Source organism: Fistularia commersonii, chromosome 11, assembly GCF_037954325.1.
Source record: "Fistularia commersonii isolate RoL2024-O1a breed Wild chromosome 11, RoL_Fcom_v1.0, whole genome shotgun sequence".
NCBI lineage: Eukaryota > Metazoa > Chordata > Actinopteri > Syngnathiformes > Fistulariidae > Fistularia > Fistularia commersonii.
In genome coordinates, this window is record NC_141294.1 from 6,307,119 (window position 1) to 6,329,417 (window position 22,299).

Consider the following 22,299-nt stretch of genomic DNA (forward strand, 5'->3'; position numbering starts at 1 on the left):
TTGTTACATTTTTGCTCATTTTTAAATTCCTCATTGATATTTTGTTACTATATTTTAGATTGAATAGATTTTATTTGTTGGTGGGATGTAATTTCTTGCAACGTTCCCTATTAAGACACTATTTTGATACCACTTCTGTCTTACTTTAATTTTTATTTGTTGGACATTGAGTTTTTAGTTATTAATTCTTGTTTCTCAAAATTCCTCGCTAAATTTTGAAGAATCTCATTTTTTTGTGAGATAAATGATATTTTACATAATTTTGGAAATTAAAATGTATGAATGTTTCTTAACTCACCATGAGTGGTGTCTGTAAAATCATTCAAACAAATGTGATTTGATTTTGATGGCTAAACCCCACCCATCATAAGCTCTGCCGCTTGTGCGCAGTGTTGACCGTTATGTGTTAACTATATTTTTATGATCATGTTGCTATCTGCCGCATATTATGCTTGGTGTAATGCATTCAGTTCAACTTGTGATTATAAACGTGCAAGTGTATCACACTCATTATCAGAGGGGCAGTTAGACTTTATATGCATCATAACCACATCATAACACAGCTTAGTTTCTCCCTGAAAATCCACAAAGTATGTGCGATACCCACTCAGACCAGTTGCTTACATATAGTAAAGTTTTGAGTAAATTAAGAAAATGGATAAGAGGGAGGCAGTCTTATGAATGGCCTGCTGCTACATCCAAAATAAACAAAACAGATCGCCCTCATACACACACCTGTTTGTGGCCCTTTCTCATACAAAGTTCAATTAAATCCTCCAATTAGATAGGCGAGCAATGTCATAGAAGGAGCTCTTTGCAAGAATGGATGTAAACTTGGGAGCGGTTGTCAGCTCAGCTCGGTGGGAATTGGCCACCAAATTCTGGCGACTGAATCAGAGCTACAGGGTGACCCACAGAGACTTAAGGCAGATAGAATATTACAGTGTCTGCCTTTACGCAAAACAATGGACATCTTCATCAGCCCCCACAGCTAGCATTGGAAGGCTTGAATTTCTGCTCTCCTGGATGCTATGCAGACAAGATACTCCCCCTATCACCCACACCCCCAACCCTTTCCACCTGCAAACTTCGTTTTTGTATCAGAACTCTGAAGTTGTCTCCGTGGCAACGGCTGTGTCTGTGTCGTCAGTTATCAGGCAGTAGAGACAAATGGGTGGGACTGAGTGGAGATGAAGTCCACAGGCTTATACATAAACGTACACAGTCAACTTAACGCCTTCTTGGTTCCCACCCCCCGCCCTCCTTTCCCTCGTTGCAGAGCAGCATGCGGTGGGTCGGTGCGACACGACTGTTTGGCTGCATGTATGGCCTCCAGTGTCTGCGCTGCGACACCTTCCCTCCCCAACATCCCCCCTCCAACATGTGCAAGTCTTTGAGTACTGTTGTAATGTCTTTTTATCATGGGTCTTATGTGCTGAGTTTTTTTTTTTACTAATACCACAGTGCACCCCCAGTTTTTCACCTTAGTTTTCATTCAATGCCCCTATTATATCACTGTCTTTTTATGTTTCTTGGACAGGTTGAACACTGAAATCTATTTCATTGCTCTATACCTGTGACATGTGCAATGAAAATAAAGTTTTACTAAAGTGTGCAATCACTTAATGAGTTTAACCAGGTTATCTGTTACATAACTTTAAATTCAGCTTGCACTTTGTGATTTTACACCAAATTGTACATTTCAAACTGTACTCTCAACTTGTACATCCAGTACTGAATCTTACTGCTTATATTTCTATTTGCACTTTCTTAATTTGCACTGCACTTATTATCCTTTTGTTTATTATTTATTGTTTTGTCCCTACAGATCAACCAATGTATCTCCTTCTAACACCCATTCAAACTATCAGGCTTCACTGTGGACAGCAAAGTAACACTTATAGTGCACTTGACAGTGAACACAACGAATCTTTGAATGAGTTACAGGAACAAGGCAGACAATATTTTTTCCTGCTTATTTTATTTTATTTTAACAGTTTGAATAATTATGTCCCTTATTTCTTTTAAATCTGATTGATAGGCCCCCAAGCATACCGACATACATACATTTATATATATATATGTAAAACAGTGACGATGACGAAAAGACAGGAGGCAGAGCTAGAAGTTGCAGTGGTGAAGATGTTAAGGTTCTCTTTAGGAGTGAGAAGGATTGATAGGATCAGGAATGAGTCCATCAGAGGGACGGCGCGTTAGGCGTTAGAGAGAGAGAGAGAAGGTCAGAGAAGCCAGACTGAGATGGTTCAGTCATTGACAAGGAGGGATAGTGAACATATTGGTAAATATATTCTGTGTATATATATATATATATACTGGAATTGGAGCTGCCAGGCAGGAGGTCTCGAGGAAGACCAAAGAGAAGATTGAAAGAAGTAGTGAGAGAGGATATGAAGTTAGTTGGTGTGAAAGAGGAGGATACAGAGAATTAGATGGAGAAGGTTGGTGTGCTGTGGCAACCCCTGAAGGGAAAAGCCAAAAGGACACGAAGATATATATATATATATATATATACACTGCTCAAGAAAAATAAAGGGAACACTTAAACACATCCTAGATCTAAATGAATGAAATATTCTTATGAAATACTTTGCTCTTTACACAGTTGAATGTGCTGACAACAAAATCACACAAAAATGATCAATGGAAATCAATTGTATCAACCCATGGAGGTCTGGATAAGAATCACACTCAAAATTAAAGTGTAAAAACAAACTCCAGGCTGATCCAACTTTGATGTAATGTCCTTAAAACAAGTCAAAATGAATCTGTGTTGCTTCCTGAGTGGACACTATGATTTCACAGAAGTGTGATTGACTTGGAGTTACATTGTGTTGTTCAAGTGTTCCCTTTATTTTTTTGAGCAGTATATATATATATATATATGTGTGAGTGTGTATGTGTGTGTATGTCTGCACAGTGTATATATATATATGGTGGCGGTGGTGGTGGGGTAGTCAGATGTATAAGACATAAATTAAGAGTTTAAAACAAATCAAACTGTTAAAATAAAAATGAATGACTCCAAAATCAGGAGAGAAAGAGCTCCTGAGGCCCCAGGAGTTGTCTCCTGGAGCACTCAGGGGCGCCTCAGTCTCTCATCACTTCACTTCTCGCTCCAGTCGTGCGCTTTTCCGGTTGCGCGCTCCGGCGTCAGTTTCCAGCTGCGCTCTTGAAGTTTGTCCGTCCGTTCTGTCTGTCTGTCCGTCCTCCCTCCGGTGTGTCACCGCGGGTCCAACTCCAAGGAGTCCTTTCTCCCACCTCCCCTCGTCCACGCCGGCAGGAGTTCCCCACCAGGATCCAGTCAGCTGAGGTTCTTCACTGTGCTGCTGCTCCTCCGCGGCTCCAGACATGAGTCCGGGATTCCTCGTACCTGCCCTGATGTCCGTCCTGTGTGTTCGGCTTGCAGCGACGGTTCCCGACGTCCAGGGTAAGAAAATAGATATTCAAGTAGTTCTGTTTCTGTGAGAAAATCAACGAATGTTCGGGAGCGCGAAAATGTTCCGGAGTAACGGTCACCTGATCAATAATCAGCCAATCAATCAATAGATGTCCGAATAACATAAATAGAACGAGACTTTCCTTTTTATTGATACATCTTCTTTTCTTTCTTTGGGATTAACCCATCTGTGACAATTTGAATACGTTTTGTGTGTTATTTATATATTTTTTTTCTTTGAGGGAGGTAGAGGGTCAGCTTTTACATTGGTAAACTTTATTAATGTATTAAAAAAAGAAGACATTTCTTTACTAACATCGTACGAACTGCATGCTTGCACAAAAACACTTTCGAATTCTCCCTCCTCCGAATCTTGATGGTTACATTTCCATAAAGGCGCAGAACATCCGGTCGATTCGACCCCTGGGATGCAGAACCCAGATTGGGAGATTTATTGTGCTTGAAAAATCATTTTCTATTAGAAACATAAAACCACAAGAATACTTTTTCACCTTTTTTTGACTGTTGAGGGGACAAAAAACATTTCTGTTATCATTCGATAGAGGTGCTGTTCTCCCCGATCAGTAGTTGGTAGTCCAGTTTAAGCTTTCACAAGAAACCCTTCTGGATGCTGGATGCTCATGTTCATCATTCTCTGTACTGGACTTTCACAATAAAAGACTTCTTAAGTGTGTTTTACATGCACATACATGATGTTCCACTGTTCAGAACTGCAGGCACGTCAAAAGTTTGTTGACATCTGAAGATATAACCTGTGTACTTGCCAGCCAGCATCCAGAATGGTTGCTGTGGTGATAGTCTCTCACCATGAGGACTTATATTGATGGTTACAGTTTGTCATCATATCACTCTATGACTCCGGTTGTAGATCATCTATAATGAAACAAGTCTCCTTCTTCATCCTCAGTTATCGACATCTTGAGTCTTCAGGATGCCAAGCAAAGCATGGCGGCAGTGGAAAAGCTGTCGGGCAGTCTGAGCGCGCTCAGTGATATCTATGTGGTGTCTACCTTCCGCTTGCCAACAAAACTGGGTGGCGTCTTGATGGGAGTCTACAGCAAGCAGGACAACAGGAAGTACTTGGAGATTGCAGTCATGGGGAAGATTAATAAAGGTGAAGCGTGCAAATTCTCACAACTTTATTGAGTCATGGACTTCAGGTCGCCATCAACATCTGCATGTAAGATCTTTTGGCCTCTAGCGGTCATGTTTCAGTTCTATCCGAATGCAGTGCTGAAGTGTCACTGATTTTCCCTTCAAACATATCATTGTGTTTAAAAAAAAAAAAAAAAAAATCAGAAAACGCTTGCTATGAGTCCTCATTTCCCAGCAGTCAAGGTAATGTGGCAAAAAAAAGTAATGGACCATCAGATTTTGAAACATACTCAGTTGGACAAAGACTACCAAGAATAAAATAGCTCTTATTTCATTGAATATTTAATAACAAAAAATCCCACATAGTCATTTCTGAATGATGTGTGTACTTAATAGATTTTTACAGTTCAGAACAGTGATACAGCATCAGTCAGTGTGGTTAAATGGTTAGGGGATGTCTCATCCCTGCCAGTAGTTACTGTATTATTGCTCATTCAGGCACTCACTGATATCAGTGTTGTGTTTACATGAAGCACTCAAAGCCTTTTAATTGATTTGTTTTAGATTAAAATATTTTTCCTTTATCTTTGAGGCACAAAATAGTGAATCGGGAATAGATGTCTCACGGTTGTTTTAACTATCAATAATTCCAGATTCCTGTATCAGGTAGTTCCAATTGGATTTGTCACATGAGTAATACCTGCTTGTCTAAATAATCAATCACTTCTCCTCTAGTGCTGGTTCGATATGTCCGTGCAGACGGGAAGGTTCACACTGCAAACTTGCAGAATGCCAACCTGGCTGATGGTCGCAGCCACTCCATCATCCTGCGACTGGGAGGCCTCCAACGCAACACCATGACTGCCGAGCTCTATGTCAACTGCCGTCTGGTGGACTCAAGCCAGGGGCTGCCGCCGCTGGTACCCCTCCCCAGAGAGGCTGACATGGTGGAGATTCGTCATGGACAGAAGGCCTATTCCCGTGTCCAGGTGAGTGCCATCACCACCATTTTGCCAGGTGTTTTGTTGTCATTATTTCCTATAGGTTAACATTAAGCAATTTTTATAGTTAACACTGTTACAGGAATATGTGTTTAAACAAAGTTACTACTTGTAGAGTGGCGTTAAATGGCAACAGTAGAGAGGCTCCATACACTGGCACCTATTAGTGGGTTGGAATACATTTGACAGCAAGTGAACATTTTGTTGACATGTTGGAAGCAGGAAAACTGACAAGAATGAGCTGGCAGCGGTGCCACAGGAGCCCAAGGTTTTCTGATACACATGTGGAGTGAAGGCTGGCTTGTACTGTCTGATCCAACAGAAGCGCTACTGTTGCTCAAACTGTTGAAAAAGTTCATTGTTCTTAGAGAAAGATATCAGGAATGGCAGTCACTTGCAGTTTGTGGTGCCTGCAGTTTGCATCAGATCTGGACCCCAGAGTAATGGAGGAAGGTGAATGTGTGTGTGTGTGTGTGTGTGTGTGTGTGTGTGTCTCCTTTTCCTGGGGAAGACATCTCCAGGATGTACAATGGAAAGCTGGCAGTGGACGTGTTGTGCTTTGAATTCTGTACTGCTGGGAAATGTTGGCTACTGCCATTCATGTAGATGTCACTTTGACATGCACCACCTATATAAACATCGTTGCAGACCAATTACACCCCTTCATGGAAACAATATTCTCTAAAGGCAGACGCCTCTTGAAGCAGAATGAAACTACCTCCAAAACTACTGCAAAAGTGCTTGATGAGTTGTTTAAGAAGCAAACTTGGGCCTCACAGGTCTATAGATGTCAATATGTATGATGTGCTTATTGATTACCTTAAAATTTACAAGACAAAATGCTACATATTGTTGACCCTAATGTTCAGTGGTTTCAGAAAAGAATAGTGAACTGTATAAAATCTAGACTTCATTTATGGAATTTTATTTACTTAAAAGAACTCTTCAAAAACAGAAATGTTTTCTGGGTTTATTACATCATGTATCTAATTTCCAGTCTTTTGTTCTTTATGGACTTCACTCTGAATAGACTGAAACACTTCCAGTAGCACAACATTCCAGAAAAAAACAGCCTGAATTACATAAGTCAGTGTCAGAAGTTTTTCCAGAGAGCAATGAAAGGTGATTAATACGTCTCAATATGGTAGCTAAATCTCCTTACCCACATACAGTGAGGCCCCTCATAAGGGAAATGGAGCATTGAGGCAGGAGTCACAGTCTGTCATCAAAAATAACGGGGAAGAACAAACAATAAAAGCATTCAAATTCAGCATGCTGGAGACATAATAGTAGATCAGGCTGGACGTCTAACGCCCGTTGACTCATGTTCAAGTTTCATCGAGGATCAAACTGAGGCGCTCTTGAAATGCTTCAAACTTCAGGGTGCGGTAGACTCCCTCCGACTGGCTCTGGGAGGCAGCGTTGCAAAGGCTGGATCTCTGACAGACTGCCCCTTTCAAGGAGACTCCTCATCTTATAACTCAGGTTTGGAACCCCCATCACTGACCAATTTTTGAGTTATGTTGCCATTTAATTTGGCTAGTCTTTTTGTCAGTTGTTTAGTTATTGTTTAAGTATTTGTAAGTAAGAAGTTGCAAAGTAGTTTGAAATCAACGGGCATAAAATAATAGAAAATTGAGCAGGTTAGACCCACCAATTTTAGGGATATTTTTGGAAACTAATATCTTAAAAATGCAAGCTCATGTAAATGTTAGATCAATTAGATTTCCTGTTTTTATATTTGTTTAAATTAAGGTTTCTATTTTTGAGAGCTGTTTTTGTTTGAAGGACACCATTGATACCTAATTTACTTTTTTAAAATCACATTCAGGCAAATTCTAAATCATCATCAATATGAAATAAGCTGTTATAGTTCTTTTTAGTTTTTTATGGATAACCTTTGATGGGATTCTGTCTATCTGTCTCTAACAAACAATTGTATTAACGTAATCAAATAATCAAATAAGAATGGGAAAACAACACACTGAACTTTGCGTTTTTGTGGTTTTTAGTTGGTGGCGATGTCAATTCCATCTTGGGTGAGTATCAGAAAACAATAACAAATAACATTAAATGCTCTCGGATCAGTGAATGTAAACATTGCCATGTCAGGTGATCACACCAAGGCTCTGATTGGTCAGCTGATCATTTTCAACCAGATTTTGGGAGAACTGCGGCAGGACATTCGTGAACAGGTGAGACAAAATGAAAGAGAAGAAAGGAAAAGGACTGTTGACAGATGGATGATGAGACACACTGGCAGGTCGACAACAGCCTCATATCTCTGTCTCTGCAGGTGAAGGAAATGTCTCTGATCAGAAACACTATACTCGAGTGTCAAGTCTGCGGTGAGTCAGCTTTCCAGTATCTGACAAATTCTTAGAAGACAATTGAAAAATATGCATCTCTCCAACCATCCCTTAGGCTTCCATGAGCCACGATCCCGCTGCTCTCCAAACCCTTGCTACAGGGGAGTGACCTGCTCAGACAGCCTGCAGTTCCCAGGCTACATCTGTGGACCCTGCCCACCTGGAACTACTGGCAATGGGACACATTGCCATGATATCAATGAGGTGACACCTTTGTCTGCCATGTACATACAGTACAGAAAAATCTTTTATGTATCCACAGAAAGACATTGTGCAACTTGTGGTAAAAAAATATCAGTGACAGTTTGACTCTGAGAATGCTAACTTCTAATACAAACTTCCTGTCTGGTCTCAGTGTGAGCTGCAGCCATGTTTCTCTCCTGATGCCTGCCTCAACACAGTTGGGGGGTTCAGCTGTCAACCGTGTCCTCCGGGTTTTTGGGGTCCGCCGCTGGCAGGAATCGGTCTGGATTATGCCAAGACACACAAACAGGAGTGTGTGGATGTTGATGAGTGCATTGATCTTCCTGATGCCTGTGTTTCAAATTCAGTCTGCATCAACACAGTGGTGAGTTCCCATTGGGTTCACTTCCCATGGTGTTTGGATCCTGATAAGTGATATCAATATCACTTCCTCGATTACCAGCTGCAGAGAGTCAGTTAATATTTATTCATTTACAAAGAGTTGAGAGGTGATGTAAATACAGAGAAGTGTGATAAGTAAATGATTTTGTTTGTTCATAATATAGTTTTTGCCAAAAGAATGAAGGAATGTTCTTAGAACACTGAAAATACCTCCGTCTCAGAGCAATTGAGGGCTGAGTGTGATAAATGAAATCTCCGAACATCGAGGACAGACTTTCAATTCAAGCATGGCTGTTCTCTGCGAGACATTCAAATTGCTGTTGCTTAAAGCAGGCAAGAGGACAATTATCATTGCAGGAGTGTGTCAAGAAGTTATTTATCAACATTCTAATCATGATGCTCTAAACCCAACAGTAGTCTTCTGCAGTAATCCCACAGTTTCCTAACATAAACACTCAATTTTCTCCCAAGTTGCCTGGAGCCTATTTTCATGTGTAGGAAACAGAGAATCACTTACCTTAAAGCTAACCATTAACCCTGGCATAATGACAAGCACCCATGTGAATAATATTCTAAAAAGATCATTTCTCTCAAGACCTGAAAATGTTAAATTAGGAACTGGTTGACAATAAGTATAATAAGAGATTGTCAGTGGAAAGCTCTGGAGCCCTTTGCCTCAGATATAACGCTTAGGTCAATTTATTGTGTGAAAAAGATGATAAAAAGCTTGCTATATAGTTAACAAGAAGAAAATAAAGCCATCTTGGAGATTTTCATGTAGCCATCTTGAAAGTTTTTTCCTCATATTGTTCTCTTTCTTTTTCTGGAAAATTGCTAAAATGAATATTTAAGCTGCAAACTGATCTATCCCCTAGGGGTCTTTCAAGTGTGGTGGGTGCAAACCTGGTTTCCTAGGTAACCAGACTGCAGGATGCTTTCCCAGGAAGTCATGTGCTGCATTAACTTTTAATCCCTGTGACACCAATGCCCACTGCACCATGGAGAGGAACGGAGAGGTTTTGTGTCGGGTGAGTCAATGACATGCCGTTTGGCTGCTAGATGTCCATGGCTGTGCTTCATATGTCTGTGTATGTGTGTTTGGGTTACAGTGTAACGTTGGTTGGGCTGGTAATGGAAACACATGTGGTGTGGACACAGACATTGATGGTTACCCAGACCGCTCATTGCCTTGCATAGACAATCACAAACACTGCAAGCAGGTGAGATATGACTTCATAGTTATCACGTCAAAATATTTTCATATTACTACCATTAAGATGCCTCACAAACAGTTTCATCAATGTTATCATTATAACAATATTTGCCACTATGTTTATTCATTCTGAGTCATTATTGGCAAGCTAAAAATTGTAACATATGTTTTCCATACGCTGTCTCTTTAGTAACTTATTTGGTTAATTCGAAACCTGTTTCAGATTTAAATGTATGTAAGGAAAGTGACATTACAGGTCTGCAGATTCTAGAAAATGTAGATCTTTAAAGCTTGCAGAACCAATTAGTCCAATTTAAGTTTTTCATTCATACAATGAGCTCATGAGCAATAATTCTGCCGTTCAATTTAAAAAAATCTGTGCCACTTTTGGTCATTGTTAAAAGTATGGAGACATCCCCAAAACAGTGGTGTTAAAGTCATACTATTGATAAGTGATTGCTACACCAACAAAGTGTAAATCAAGCTTGAAGAATTTGATTGATGAAGCACAGAACCTCCTCACCGTCTTTAGTAAAAAATCCAGCAGGGACACTTATTTGTACCTTTCTTGTTTTCTGTTTTTATGTATTTCATAGTTGTTTACAAATCTGTTTCGATTCTAATCATTTTCTTTCAAAGTTTTTGCACACTGTCACTCTGACACATAATTTACACCTTGTTACAACATGTATAAGAATAACCAAAAAATTCTCAAAATTTCTTCTAAGAATTACTCATACCGTTATAAGAAGGACTGTAACAAAGATATATGCTGCCTGCAAAAATACCATAGTTTGTAGATGTTACTCTTATTTATAAGCACACTACCCCCTAACACAGGCCAGTGCTAGAAATACAGATGGTTAAATAATATTTGATATATCCCCAAAACTGAATTTGATCCTTTGCAGAGGTTTACAGTAACAGATCAAACTCAGTTTTTTTCACCATTGTCCATTGGCTGTTGGCCATTGTTTGTCTGGATCCAACAGGACAACTGCGTCTTCACTCCAAACTCGGGTCAGGAGGACGCGGACAATGATGGGATTGGAGATCAGTGTGATGAAGATGCAGATGGAGATGGTATCAAAAACGTGGAGGTGTGTCTGTGTTTGTTGATTTGTGGGTGTATCTCTTTTTGCATGAGTTTTTTCGCTATGTTAGATGTATTCATCTCTTGGATTATGTTATCTTCCATTGTGCAGGATAATTGCCGTTTGGTTGCCAACAAAGACCAGCAAAACTCTGACAGTGACTCGTTTGGAGATGCTTGCGATAACTGTCCAAACGTCCCCAACAGTAACCAGAAAGACACTGACAACAATGGCCAGGGGGATGCATGTGACCAGGATATTGATGGGGATGGTAGGAAACAGTGTTTTTGGTAAACTTTACAGATCAGTTTTAAATATTTTCAAATATGTCACCTGACTTTATCTATATGATAATTGAAAAAATGTAAATTTACATACTTTTAACCATTGAGCCGTTAAGACCATGTTGGTCTATATGAACTTTGTCAGTAATCTGCAGTACTATAAAGAAGGGATTTAGATAAATAATTATATTTATGTTTAGGGAAACAAATTGTGCTTTAGTAAATAAATCTTTATAGCATGAAATAGATGGGTTTGTTTTGATGTTATTCCACCAAAATTATCTTCTTAGTTATGAAAGATGGCCTGTAGATCAACTTCTAATCTGAAGCTCAAATTTACCTTCATTAATGTCCGACAATGTGTGTGTGTATATATGTGTTCAGGAATTCCAAATGTCCTGGATAACTGTCCGAAGGTTCCCAACCCGATGCAGACAGATCGAGACAGAGATGGAGTTGGAGACGCCTGTGACAGTTGTCCTGAACTCAGCAACCCCATGCAGGTACACACACACACACACACACACAAACACACAGACACAGACATACACAAACACACACACACACACACAAGCCAAAGTTACAGTCCAAAGAATGAGTGTGATTTCAATCAAGCCACAGAATGAAAAGCCATAAGCACAAATGCAAAATCGAAGAACTGAAAGCAAAACTAAATCTTTTGACTAATTACTAATATTCTAGTCACAGGTGTTAACTGGCGATCTTGAGTTAATGTGCTCCCCATTTTGCAGCCTCTAGATTAATCACTCATGAACCCTTCCTGTGTGAGAAGTGAAAGCTACTGAAAAACTCACTGAGCAAAGTAAATGTAACTAATTGTCAAAATTATCTACTGACACTCATTTGATTTGAGTTTGCTAAAACTTCTCCCAAGCAGCCTCTCTAGTGTGCCACAGCTCAGTAGAGTCCCTCATAACTTTTCCATTGAGTAATACCTCACTCGGTCAGGTTCACAGCTGTTAACTGAGGAATGTTGACTAATAAATACAAGTTTATAACATGCCTTAAAAACATGTGGTTATCGTATACACCAAAACATAGGTTTCAGTCAAATAACCAGGCTTGTAGTGGAGTTTGTGATTTTTTTAAAGTCACAAACTGATAAAGTACTGTAAACAACAATAGCAAGTTTTAGAAAAATCTATTTAGAATAACTGCCCTTGCATACTAACTTTTGTGCTTCTAATATAAAAGCTTATGCATTACTGATTCTGCTTTTTCCTATGTGTTGTGAGATCTTGATTAACCACTTTTCCACCTGAATGCCAGATAAATGCTTTAAAAGTCACACAGGGACTTGATGATTAACAGCTGTGATACCTAAATATGGGGCTACAGTTAAATTAGTCAAAAAAGATACACCTAAAGTCCGAAGTTCGCAGTGGATTTTTGTCCTCTATGGATTCGTATCCCCAGAGAATTAGGAATACTCAGTTACACACACTCACCTCTGAGAAAACTAGCTGCTTTTTCCTGAATGTCTCCTCTTTTCCTTTTTTCAGACTGACATCGATAATGACCTTGTAGGAGATGTTTGTGACACCAACCAGGACACGTATGTCTTACAACAAACTCTTGTGCACGCACACACACACACCGAGGCATACTCATACACACAAAGGAATTACATTTATAGGACCACATAGAAAAATACATTAAAACAAGGATTTTCTGTTATTTAGGATCTGGAGCAATATACACAGACACACAAACACACACACACACACACACAACATAGGTGAGTCAAAAAGAGCAACAACAGATGAAAAGAGTAAAGGTGGTGTCATGTCTGTTTACTGGACTACAACAGACTTTTTTTAAAATTTTTTTCACCTGAATTTTCAAGTCCTATGGCTCTGTCCCTTGACAGATACATAACAGCTGCGATGTTGAAAGCAGCGTCATTTCCAAACTAACCCTAATGCACAAAAGTATGTGAAGTTATTTTTAATTTTTCTGGTTTGAATATTTTATTATTCTTACATAAGTGAAAAACAAACCATATTTAGCTAGATTTAGACAAATTTGAAAACACATTAGAAGATACATGACATGAATTGCATATACATACATACAGTACATACAACGTGCAAACATAGTTTGCATGGGGGAAAGAGAAGAAATGTCTTTCCTATGAATTATTAGTGAAGACAAATGTGGTTGCCTTTCCTGCAGTAACTCTGTACGATTACCAAGATGGTAACTCAGGACAGATTGCCAAATATTTCTCTTCAATGTGGCACTGAAGTGTTCCATTGGAAAAACCTTGATTGTTTTTGTGTTCCACAGTTTAAATGAACTTTTTTTCTTTGTTCCACAAGAACAGAATGCAGCATCATTCTTGAAGAAGTTTACCCATTAAGGTTAATAGTCCCACTGATAATAAGAGCTACTCCATCCATATATTCGGGAGAAATAAGACTGGAAAATTTAACTAAGCTCCTTGGGGATATTTTCCTATTCCTAAATATGAAGGGAGACTCTCAAATACCATGATAGTAGGGCCCTACTATTATTACTACTACTACCACTATTTTTTTTATACTTAAAAAGTTGATAAATCTGGAGTTTAGAAAGTGAGGGGTACACTGTAGTCTGTGCAATATTCAATAATAGAGTTTGTTACAGGTAAAACATTTTAATTTTATGGTGTAGAGGGGAACCAACCATGTGTTGACAATAAGTTGAACCTCCAAGTCCTTTCCCCATGACTGTGCTCTTGTTGGCTAGAAACACAACTAACAGAAAAATGTAGTTTTTATAAACAAATGAATTCTTGTCCAAACACATTGCCTGTGCAGGCCAGCACAGTTTTGTTGATGTGCTGTTTTTCGTTGTTGATGTTTTTAATCTCTGGATCTCAGGTGGTTTCATGTGTCAGCAGCTTGAATCAGCTTGTCTGCTGCCTTTGTAAACAGTTATGAGCGACATCTTCCCTGGTTGCAGGGTTGAGCAGTGGCAAAGTTAGGGTCTTGCGTGCAGACATTCTCATAACATAGCTGTAAATGTCCAATAAGAACTTCTGCCTTTGTCATGTATTCAGCAATGTGATGTTGCCCCTGCTTTTAAACTTTGTCCTTTGTTTTCTTAGGATGAGCAAAGGTTACTAAATAGTTCTGTCAGTTGTTCACTCCTTAACTTTATTATTCATCACTTCAGTCTCTTGCTATTCTCTTGTTTGTCAGATGCCCATAAAGAAAGTGGCTGAAAGGATCTGCTCTAGGGCCCAAGATGCCGGGGCAAGTTTATTTAACAGCCTCTGGAATAGCCACTAACTGATAGATTTGGGATCCAGTCAGTTGCAAGATTTGTCAGACTAACAATTTGAATGATTTAGCCACCTTGAGGAATCCTAGCAGTGTTTACTTCTTTATAGATATTAATTTCAGAGGGGCTCAGTGGTTTGCAGATTCCTGAGCACCATTTTGTCAGGGGTGGGCACAGAAACCATCTCTGGGGCCCACTGCTGCTCCGATATCCCCATGCTGTTTTCCCTGCGATCATATGATTCCCATTTTTTGCTGCAGCTCGGCACTGCATGAGTCTCAACAGTAGAGAGGCACAAGCAGGGTGGAGAATCACTGCCTTACTTATAGTCATAATTCTAATTTCTCATATATGTTTATATATAGATGTATATATTTTTTTCTCTCCTTTTAAAAATTTTCTTTATTCATTTTAGTTTTATATTTTTCTAAATAATCATTGCTTTCCTTAACTATGTTTGGAGAAATCACTGACTATTTTTGATTTTTTAAGTATTATTGATCTAGCGAATTTTACATGTATGATTTATTCATACATTATTCATAGAACTTATTGAAGGTTAAAGGGAAGGTTTTGCAGAGGAAGAAATGTATGTTTAATTTTGATACTGAGAATGTCGATTCCCACTTGGTAACACTAAAGTCAGAACTCATGAATGGGAAAAGTCATTTTAGTTGTGGATGGGAGGAATGTCAATGGATACAAAATATGATGGATGCAATGGATACAAAATAGACACAACTTTATTTGAGATATCATCAATAAATGCTCATTTCAACTGCTAAATGTCTGTATAAATATATGAGTATCGGAGCTTGACAAGCTTTCTCAGATGTATGTATGGATCTCTGCAGGGATGGAGATGGTCTTCAGGATAGCAGAGACAACTGCCCAGACATCCCCAACAGCTCCCAGCTGGACTCAGACAATGATGGCCTTGGAGACGACTGTGACCATGACGATGATAACGATGGTGTCCTGGATGACCACGACAACTGCAGACTCATCGTCAATCCCAACCAAAAAGACTCTGACAGTAACAATGACTTCTGACTTCTGACTTCTGTTTGTCTTTCTGCCTCATTTTCTTGTCTGTGTTATCATTTTATCTCTCCGTCTCATCTGTTTGTCAGTCTGACTTGTCTACCTCTCTTTCTCTCCGATGTAAGTGAACGGCGTGGGCGACGTCTGCGAGAACGACTTCGATAATGATTCAGTAATGGATTTCATTGACGTTTGTCCCGAGAGCGCCGAGGTCACACTGACAGACTTCAGAGCCTATCAGACGGTCATCCTGGACCCAGAAGGCGATGCCCAGATTGACCCAAACTGGGTGGTTTTGAATCAGGTAACCAAGATGATGTGACATCGTTGGCATGATTTGTGATGTCATATTAAATCCACGTAGATACAATCTGGACTCTCAGACCTTCATTCAAGGAGGACATCAGCAAACTATTCAGCATTCAGTGACTCGCTGCTCCACCCTGAGGAACCAAAGTTGTATTACAGCAAGACGCAACTGAAAAGACAAAAATATGCAATCCAATCTTTCAGGAACATTTAATTAGTTTAAATTATTAAAAACATTACATTAAAGTCAACTTTTTCATTTAGAAATTAAAACATTGTAAATTATATCTATTTTTAAAATGTTATTTTATATCAAGGATATCATGAAGTACCTTAAGATCTAAGGGTCCTTATTGAGTGCAAACTGGGTGTCCAGGAAGTGAAGAGAGTTTGATATCGACTGTATCAGATTTTTATTGGTACTTGCTTATAAATTCAGTGTTGCTCTCAGACTGGGCTGTCAGTTCGAAATTGACTTTGTGTGTGACTTTTCCTCTGCAGGGGATGGAGATTGTTCAGACAATGAATAGTGATCCAGGGCTTGCCGTGGGTATGTCCTCTTTGAATAAGCTTTATTCGCTCGTGACGCACTGACAGACAAACAAATACTCAGCCAGCTCTCTTTCCCTGCTGCCCTTTAAGGCTACACTGCATTCAACGGGGTGGATTTCGAGGGGACGTTCCACGTCAACACGGTGACGGATGACGACTATGCAGGCTTCATCTTCGGCTACCAGGACTCCTCCAGCTTCTACGTAGTTATGTGGAAGCAGACAGAGCAGACATACTGGCAGCACCTGCCGTTCAGGGCCCAGGCCTCACCCGCACTCCAGCTCAAGGTTCCAATGTTCTTTATAGTAATATACTGAATTGCTGAATTGCACTGTCTATCCCATCTTCACTATGGTCATCATCCTCTCTTTGCTGCCATCTGGTGTTGCTCATGGAAAACCTCAGCTTGTAAAGAACTGGGTGGATCAAGGTCACAGTTTTGACTCCTCACCAAACTGAAATGACAGTAGGAATATAGGAGAGAAATGTAAAAAAAAAAAAAAAACAACTCATGCCCTTCCTTCAGGCAGTAAAGTCTCAGACTGGGCCTGGAGAATTCTTGAGGAACGCCCTATGGCACAGTGGCGACACGCCTGGCGAGGTGACTCTTCTTTGGAAGGACCCACGTAATGTCGGTTGGAAGGACAAGACTTCGTACCGCTGGCAGCTGAGCCACCGGCCACAGGTGGGCTACATCAGGTGAGACTTGAACCCCACTCTCAGTTTGGCTAACCTGCAGATACAGGCGCATCGTCATGATATTTACAGTGTAGTAAAATTTAGTGCTTATGTTAATTTACACTGTGTTACTATGTAATAAATTCTCTGATAACTCACAGTATAAGTGAAGTATAGTTGCTGCAGTTGCTTGTGGTGCATTGTAGACCATCTGATGCAGTGCTGTGTCTCTTATTGGTCTGTTTACTACATTCTTACCCCTCTGCAAGCTCTTTGTGGCCTTGGGTCCCCAATCCTCTTTTGTCCCAGTGTCCATGGTGACAGAAGCCTGGCAGTTGTCCTGGCAGCCGTTGAAATGCAGATCAGAGACTCAGAAAGTTACTGAGGCTTCACAACTGTTTTGCTTTTTGAACCAGTCGACTGGTGATTTACAGGACCAATGGCACAGAAAGTACTCCATTTCTGGTACTCAGGGATGTGATTTGCAGCCATTAGATAACTCGTTATTTAGAAATATAATCTTGATTTCAAAGTGATTCACACCTCTTTTAAGATTTTCTCTTAAACTTTCTTTTTTGAGGCAGGGGTAGATTAAAAAAGAAGTCTGAGATCATATTGTTCAGTCTGCCAAAAGGAGAGAACAAAAGGAAAGGTAAATAAAAAGAAAATAGGAGGTTTAGTGAACTTCTATTTAGAGAGAAAGAGAGTATTGAGACTTAAATGTGGGAACAAATTTGGGGGAAGAGAAAACAGTTTGCTAACATTCAATCTTTGTTTGAGCAGTAACACGTCTGACATCAGTTCCCAATGGACGGGAAAGGAGTTGTCGACAGAGGAGTTGAAATGGGACAAAATATGCAAAAAGATTGATGAAAAGCAGCATTTTCCTGAATGTATTTAGTGCAAAAGAATAGAACAGGCTTCAAGCTGCATTATGTGAACATTGATAGCTTTGTGTTAGCAGGAATAGATTAAGGAGACTCTGAATCGGGAATCGGGAAAGGGATCTGTTTGAAAAGAATTGTTCTGGGAATAGATTTTGAAAAATCTAATGATTTATTAATGTACATACATTTTTTTCATTTATTAACATAATCTTTTGGAACACACTTGTTGAAAAAGAACCAAACTTGGCAATAAATTAATGCACAGAAACACGATTGAGGATGAATGCGTTTGCATGGGAACATATTTTGTGGGGAGAGTTTGGGGAACATGTTAAGGAACAGTTCTCCGTCCCTGAATCTTCTGCCTCCAGAATACGGCTCTTTGAAGGGATGGACATGGTGGCTGACTCTGGCGTGGTGATAGACACCTCCATGAGAGGCGGTCGGCTCGGTGTCTTCTGCTTTTCTCAGGAAAACATTATATGGTCCAATCTGCGCTACAGATGTAATGGTATGACCAATGATATCTCAAAGCAGTTTACATATTTTATATTCACTCAGTGAATGTATCCTAAATATTAAGGGTAAAATGAAATTGCCTAGTGATCTCATCAACCAATATCAATTCTGTTGTCTTACATTATGAATTTATTCATTTTCTTTCAGACACAGTTCCTGAAGACTTCCAGTCTTATCGCAAACAAGTTCTGATGCACATTCAAGTCTAAGCTGCAAGTGGACTCTGTGTGTGTGTGTGTGTGTGTGTGTGTGTGTGTGTGTGTGTGTGTGTGTGTGTGTGTGTGTGTGTGTGTGTGTGTGTGTGTGTGTGTGTGTGTATGTATATGTATTCGTGTGTGTGCGTGTGTATGTGAAAGAGTGAGGAGTAAGACTTAGTTCAGGTATCAAGACAAAAATTTGGAAAAACACAGAGGAGAAGAGGCTAAACACACTCTTTCCTAACATCAGACTACTTTTTTTAAAGATTGCCAATAAGCTAATTTCCTTTGGCCAAGCGCAGTGACTTATACCTGTAAATTGAATCAGTTCTCAGTTTGCACGTCTCTCCGTGTCAGATATTTTCATCTTGTGGTGACAGATTATTTCTCCCAGCAACTGGATTTTGTAACATGCGAAGAGTTTGTTTCAACCAACCAAAGATTGTGGTTCTGTAGTTTGTACCTCTAGTCTGAGGGACTGAATGGTCCTGTCGTTCATCAGATAAAGCGATAAAGGTTCTCACGACCCTGATGTGAATGAGAAGTGGAAATTGTTGGAATATTCCCTTACACGTGTCTGTATGTATTTTAAAAACATACACGGAAATAAAGACCTATCCAAACTGGACTCTTGATTGATCTCTGTGATTCCTTGCTGGTCTGATGAGATTATTCAATAATCTGGCTATAAACTTTACAAATGTCACTGGTTTGTCAATATCATAAAGCTTCCGGGTTTTCCCTGATGTTGTGAGTGTTAACGGCCACATGTTTCTATTACTTCACTGTTGCACTGTTATTTTTTTCACCTCTAGCCGGTTCTCCTTCCTTTGATTCAATTGGATGGTCAGGGATGCAGCAGCAGTTGAAAAGGGGATGCGACCCCTTGGCCGGGGAGGCCGGGACGAGTGCAATATTGGAGGGGAGGACAGGACAACAGTGCACCGCATCCCAGACCTGCCCGACCCTGGGAGGTAACACACCGCCGAACTGAAACACAGCAGGACAAACTATTTCCAAAATCAGCATTTTAGAATGATCTGAAGTTATACCGCAAACATGAAACGTTCTGTTCCGATTAATATTTTAGGATTCTAGGGGTTTTGTATTTTTTTTACCCTCTAACTGAGATATTGAAGTTTACGAAACTCTACGCATATTCACTGTTTAGCCTTTAGCGCATGGAGCTAACCTGATTGCCCCATTAGCCACCTGTCAAGACTCTGCCGATGTTCTGTCACAGTGAACCTGCATAAATAGCAATGCAAAGCAACTGCTCCTGTTCTTTAGACATCTGAGCTGACGGTGGCAAGCCGTCGCTTCTTTTCTCCCTCAGCAGCCACCGCCTAGCTATAGTGCAGCTCAATCTGACCGCACCATCTACAACCATTTATTCAATACTGGACCTGCAGGTGGCTCCGCAGCCCTTTTGTTTCTTAACCTGTTGTGATAACAATGCCGACTGCAAAGAATAAACAATGGGAGATCACCCAACACTCCCCGTCATGAGCTGAGATTAACAGACAGGCCAGAGTGAAGAAGGTGGTGGCATCCATTGATTGTAAATCAAGTTGGAGTTAGCCTGTTGGCGATTGCCTCCTCCGTAACTGCTGGAGGTGGAACCCATGAGATGCATGCGTCTCAGAGTTTAGGGAGATTCACAGAAATGTCTGCCACCAACTAAGGACTATGATAATAGCCATCTTGTGACAAATATTACAAATATAAAATTCAGTCTTTTGTAGGCCTGAAATTTTGGAATACATTAAAAGAAAAAAATAAGTAGACGGAAATATTTTTGACTGAAGGGGATGTTGAGATATGTAAATGATCGAAACAGGATAAATTGAACCAAACCCAAAATAGGATTTAACAAATCCATATATAATCTATCTATATACACTGTATATTTATATATAAGTAATTTTCTCAGCTTGTTCAGAGAAATCAAATACATTTATTGGAAATGAATAACAAAACTAATTTCCATTACTTTCCAAATTATTTCCTAAAATAATTTCCAATATTTCTAATTGTGCCCCCTGAAATTTCACAGGTTGGCTGTATGAAAATCTGCACCAAATTTCTCATAAAACTTTTATGAACAGAAACACACTCCCACCATACACTGGAGGGAACCAATGCTGCCAGACTAACATGCTAAAGGCATATATCAAATGAAAGGTGATTAGGCCAGAGTACAACTTTAACATTAGCCGATGAAGTACATTAACATTTTTAAAAATCCACGAAAATGTGACTAAATGTAATATGAAAGGTCAGAAAGTCCAAACCTCATTGTCTTCTTATTTTTCCATACAATTCCAACTTTTTCCAATGATAGATTTTTTTCTTTTATTACCTGATTCGACTTCTTTGTTATGTTTCTCGGTCATTTCCTTTTTTTTTTTCCTTCTCTGTCTATAAACTCCAAACATCCTTAACATGGGAGCCACTGCTCGGCTCGGCCCTTTCTACGTGATGTCCGCCGGTCTGTGATCTGTGGAGGGTCTGAGTCCATCAGTCCTGGTCCGGGTCCAAACCCCCTCGCCCCCCTTTCCGCAGCTGAACAAAGGGCCTGGGAGCTGCTCAGTGAGGCGTGGAGAGGCCCCAGCTCACGCTTAAAGTGCTAACAACTTCACCTTCAAACACACTCAACTTTATTGAAAACTATAGTCGAGGTGACCCGATGAAGTAGAAAGGTATGGTCTGTCTGATGCCAAGGTTCTAGACATCGCATTCAAGCGAAGGCAGAGCGAATCAAACAAGAGGCTGCTACACAACCTGAATCGCAAAATGAAGTTTATCTTTAACCTTAATTATCCTAAATGACAGAAATTCCCTGTATGGATGTAACATTCTGAGATCCTCAATGGGGTGAAAGACAATAATGTGTTGTAAGGGTTGGTGAACATTATTCAATGTATTTTCAGGGATCGCTTAGGATGTTCTTAGGAACGGTCTGGAAAAATGAACTCTACGATGCAAGGCGGCAGTGAGTGAAATTGGCATTATTTAATGGGAAACATGCGGTCAGAACATGTCTGCATGTCCCTTGGTTTCATGGTTTTTGGTGTTTTGCCCCCTGCTGTCAGCATGCTACAAATGCAGGACTTTGATTCTGCAAACAATTGGGATTGATTTAAAAGCTATTGAGAGATGTTGGTTATATTTCTCAATCATGTGATCACATGAAACATTTCATAAAAAGATACACGTTTGATTGAGGACTGATTGATCAAAACTGTTTCTTATTATTTATTGATTAATCTCCGATTAAATGTGATATCACCTAGTCGAAATGTTTTAAATGATAGAAACAGTGACATCTGCTGGATAAATCTGATAGCCAAGTAAAATCTACCAGGGCAGGACACAGCTCTGGTTAATTATCAAACATATCACTTTTGAGAACAGCTGGCTCTTTAAGCAAACACATCTGGTGTTCATATGCAAATGCCTGTCAGGCAGAATATTTGGAATATTAGGTCAGGGCTGTCAATAGTTACCCTGAAGGGGCAATTACTAAATGAATAAATTATAGCTCCTCCTTGTCTTCTTATATACTTGCCACTGTAGTCAAGATTATGTATTTTATGACAGCAAACACTCCCTGAACATATGAAATAAGTTGCCAGTTGGGATTTAGCCCCCGGAATTTGGGATAATTTAGGGATACTTCAGTTGTGAATGTTGAGGGTCCCCT

The 22,299-nt window shown here is 39.8% G+C and overlaps 1 protein-coding gene across 1 annotated transcript; it reads left to right on the forward strand.

Annotated features, from left to right (window-relative positions):
- Window positions 1-3,170: 3,170 nt before the first annotated feature.
- On the forward strand, window positions 3,171-19,221 carry thbs3a (thrombospondin 3a). Its single transcript, XM_086154678.1, has 23 exons — window positions 3,171-3,448; window positions 4,386-4,592; window positions 5,309-5,562; window positions 6,957-7,059; window positions 7,587-7,613; window positions 7,687-7,769; window positions 7,871-7,922; window positions 7,999-8,147; window positions 8,299-8,511; window positions 9,404-9,556; window positions 9,638-9,748; window positions 10,734-10,841; window positions 10,947-11,106; window positions 11,504-11,622; window positions 12,643-12,695; window positions 15,262-15,443; window positions 15,577-15,755; window positions 16,262-16,310; window positions 16,403-16,599; window positions 16,839-17,011; window positions 18,249-18,388; window positions 18,544-18,620; window positions 18,665-19,221. The coding sequence occupies exons 1-22, from the start codon at window positions 3,370-3,372 to the stop codon at window positions 18,603-18,605; spliced, it is 2,853 nt and encodes a 950-aa protein (XP_086010804.1). The 5' UTR covers window positions 3,171-3,369; the 3' UTR covers window positions 18,606-18,620; window positions 18,665-19,221.
- The last annotated feature ends 3,078 nt before the right edge of the window (window positions 19,222-22,299 follow it).

Bases quoted from the DNA above. Each gene is read 5' to 3' on its own strand.
- thbs3a (XM_086154678.1), top strand. From the start codon at position 3,370: ATGAGTCCGGGATTCCTCGTACCTGCCCTGATGTCCGTCCTGTGTGTT. The intron at 5,563-6,956 runs GTGAGTGCCATC...TTCAAACTTCAG, and splicing joins AGGCCTATTCCCGTGTCCAG to GGTGCGGTAGACTCCCTCCG. The intron at 9,749-10,733 runs GTGAGATATGAC...TGGATCCAACAG, and splicing joins ATCACAAACACTGCAAGCAG to GACAACTGCGTCTTCACTCC.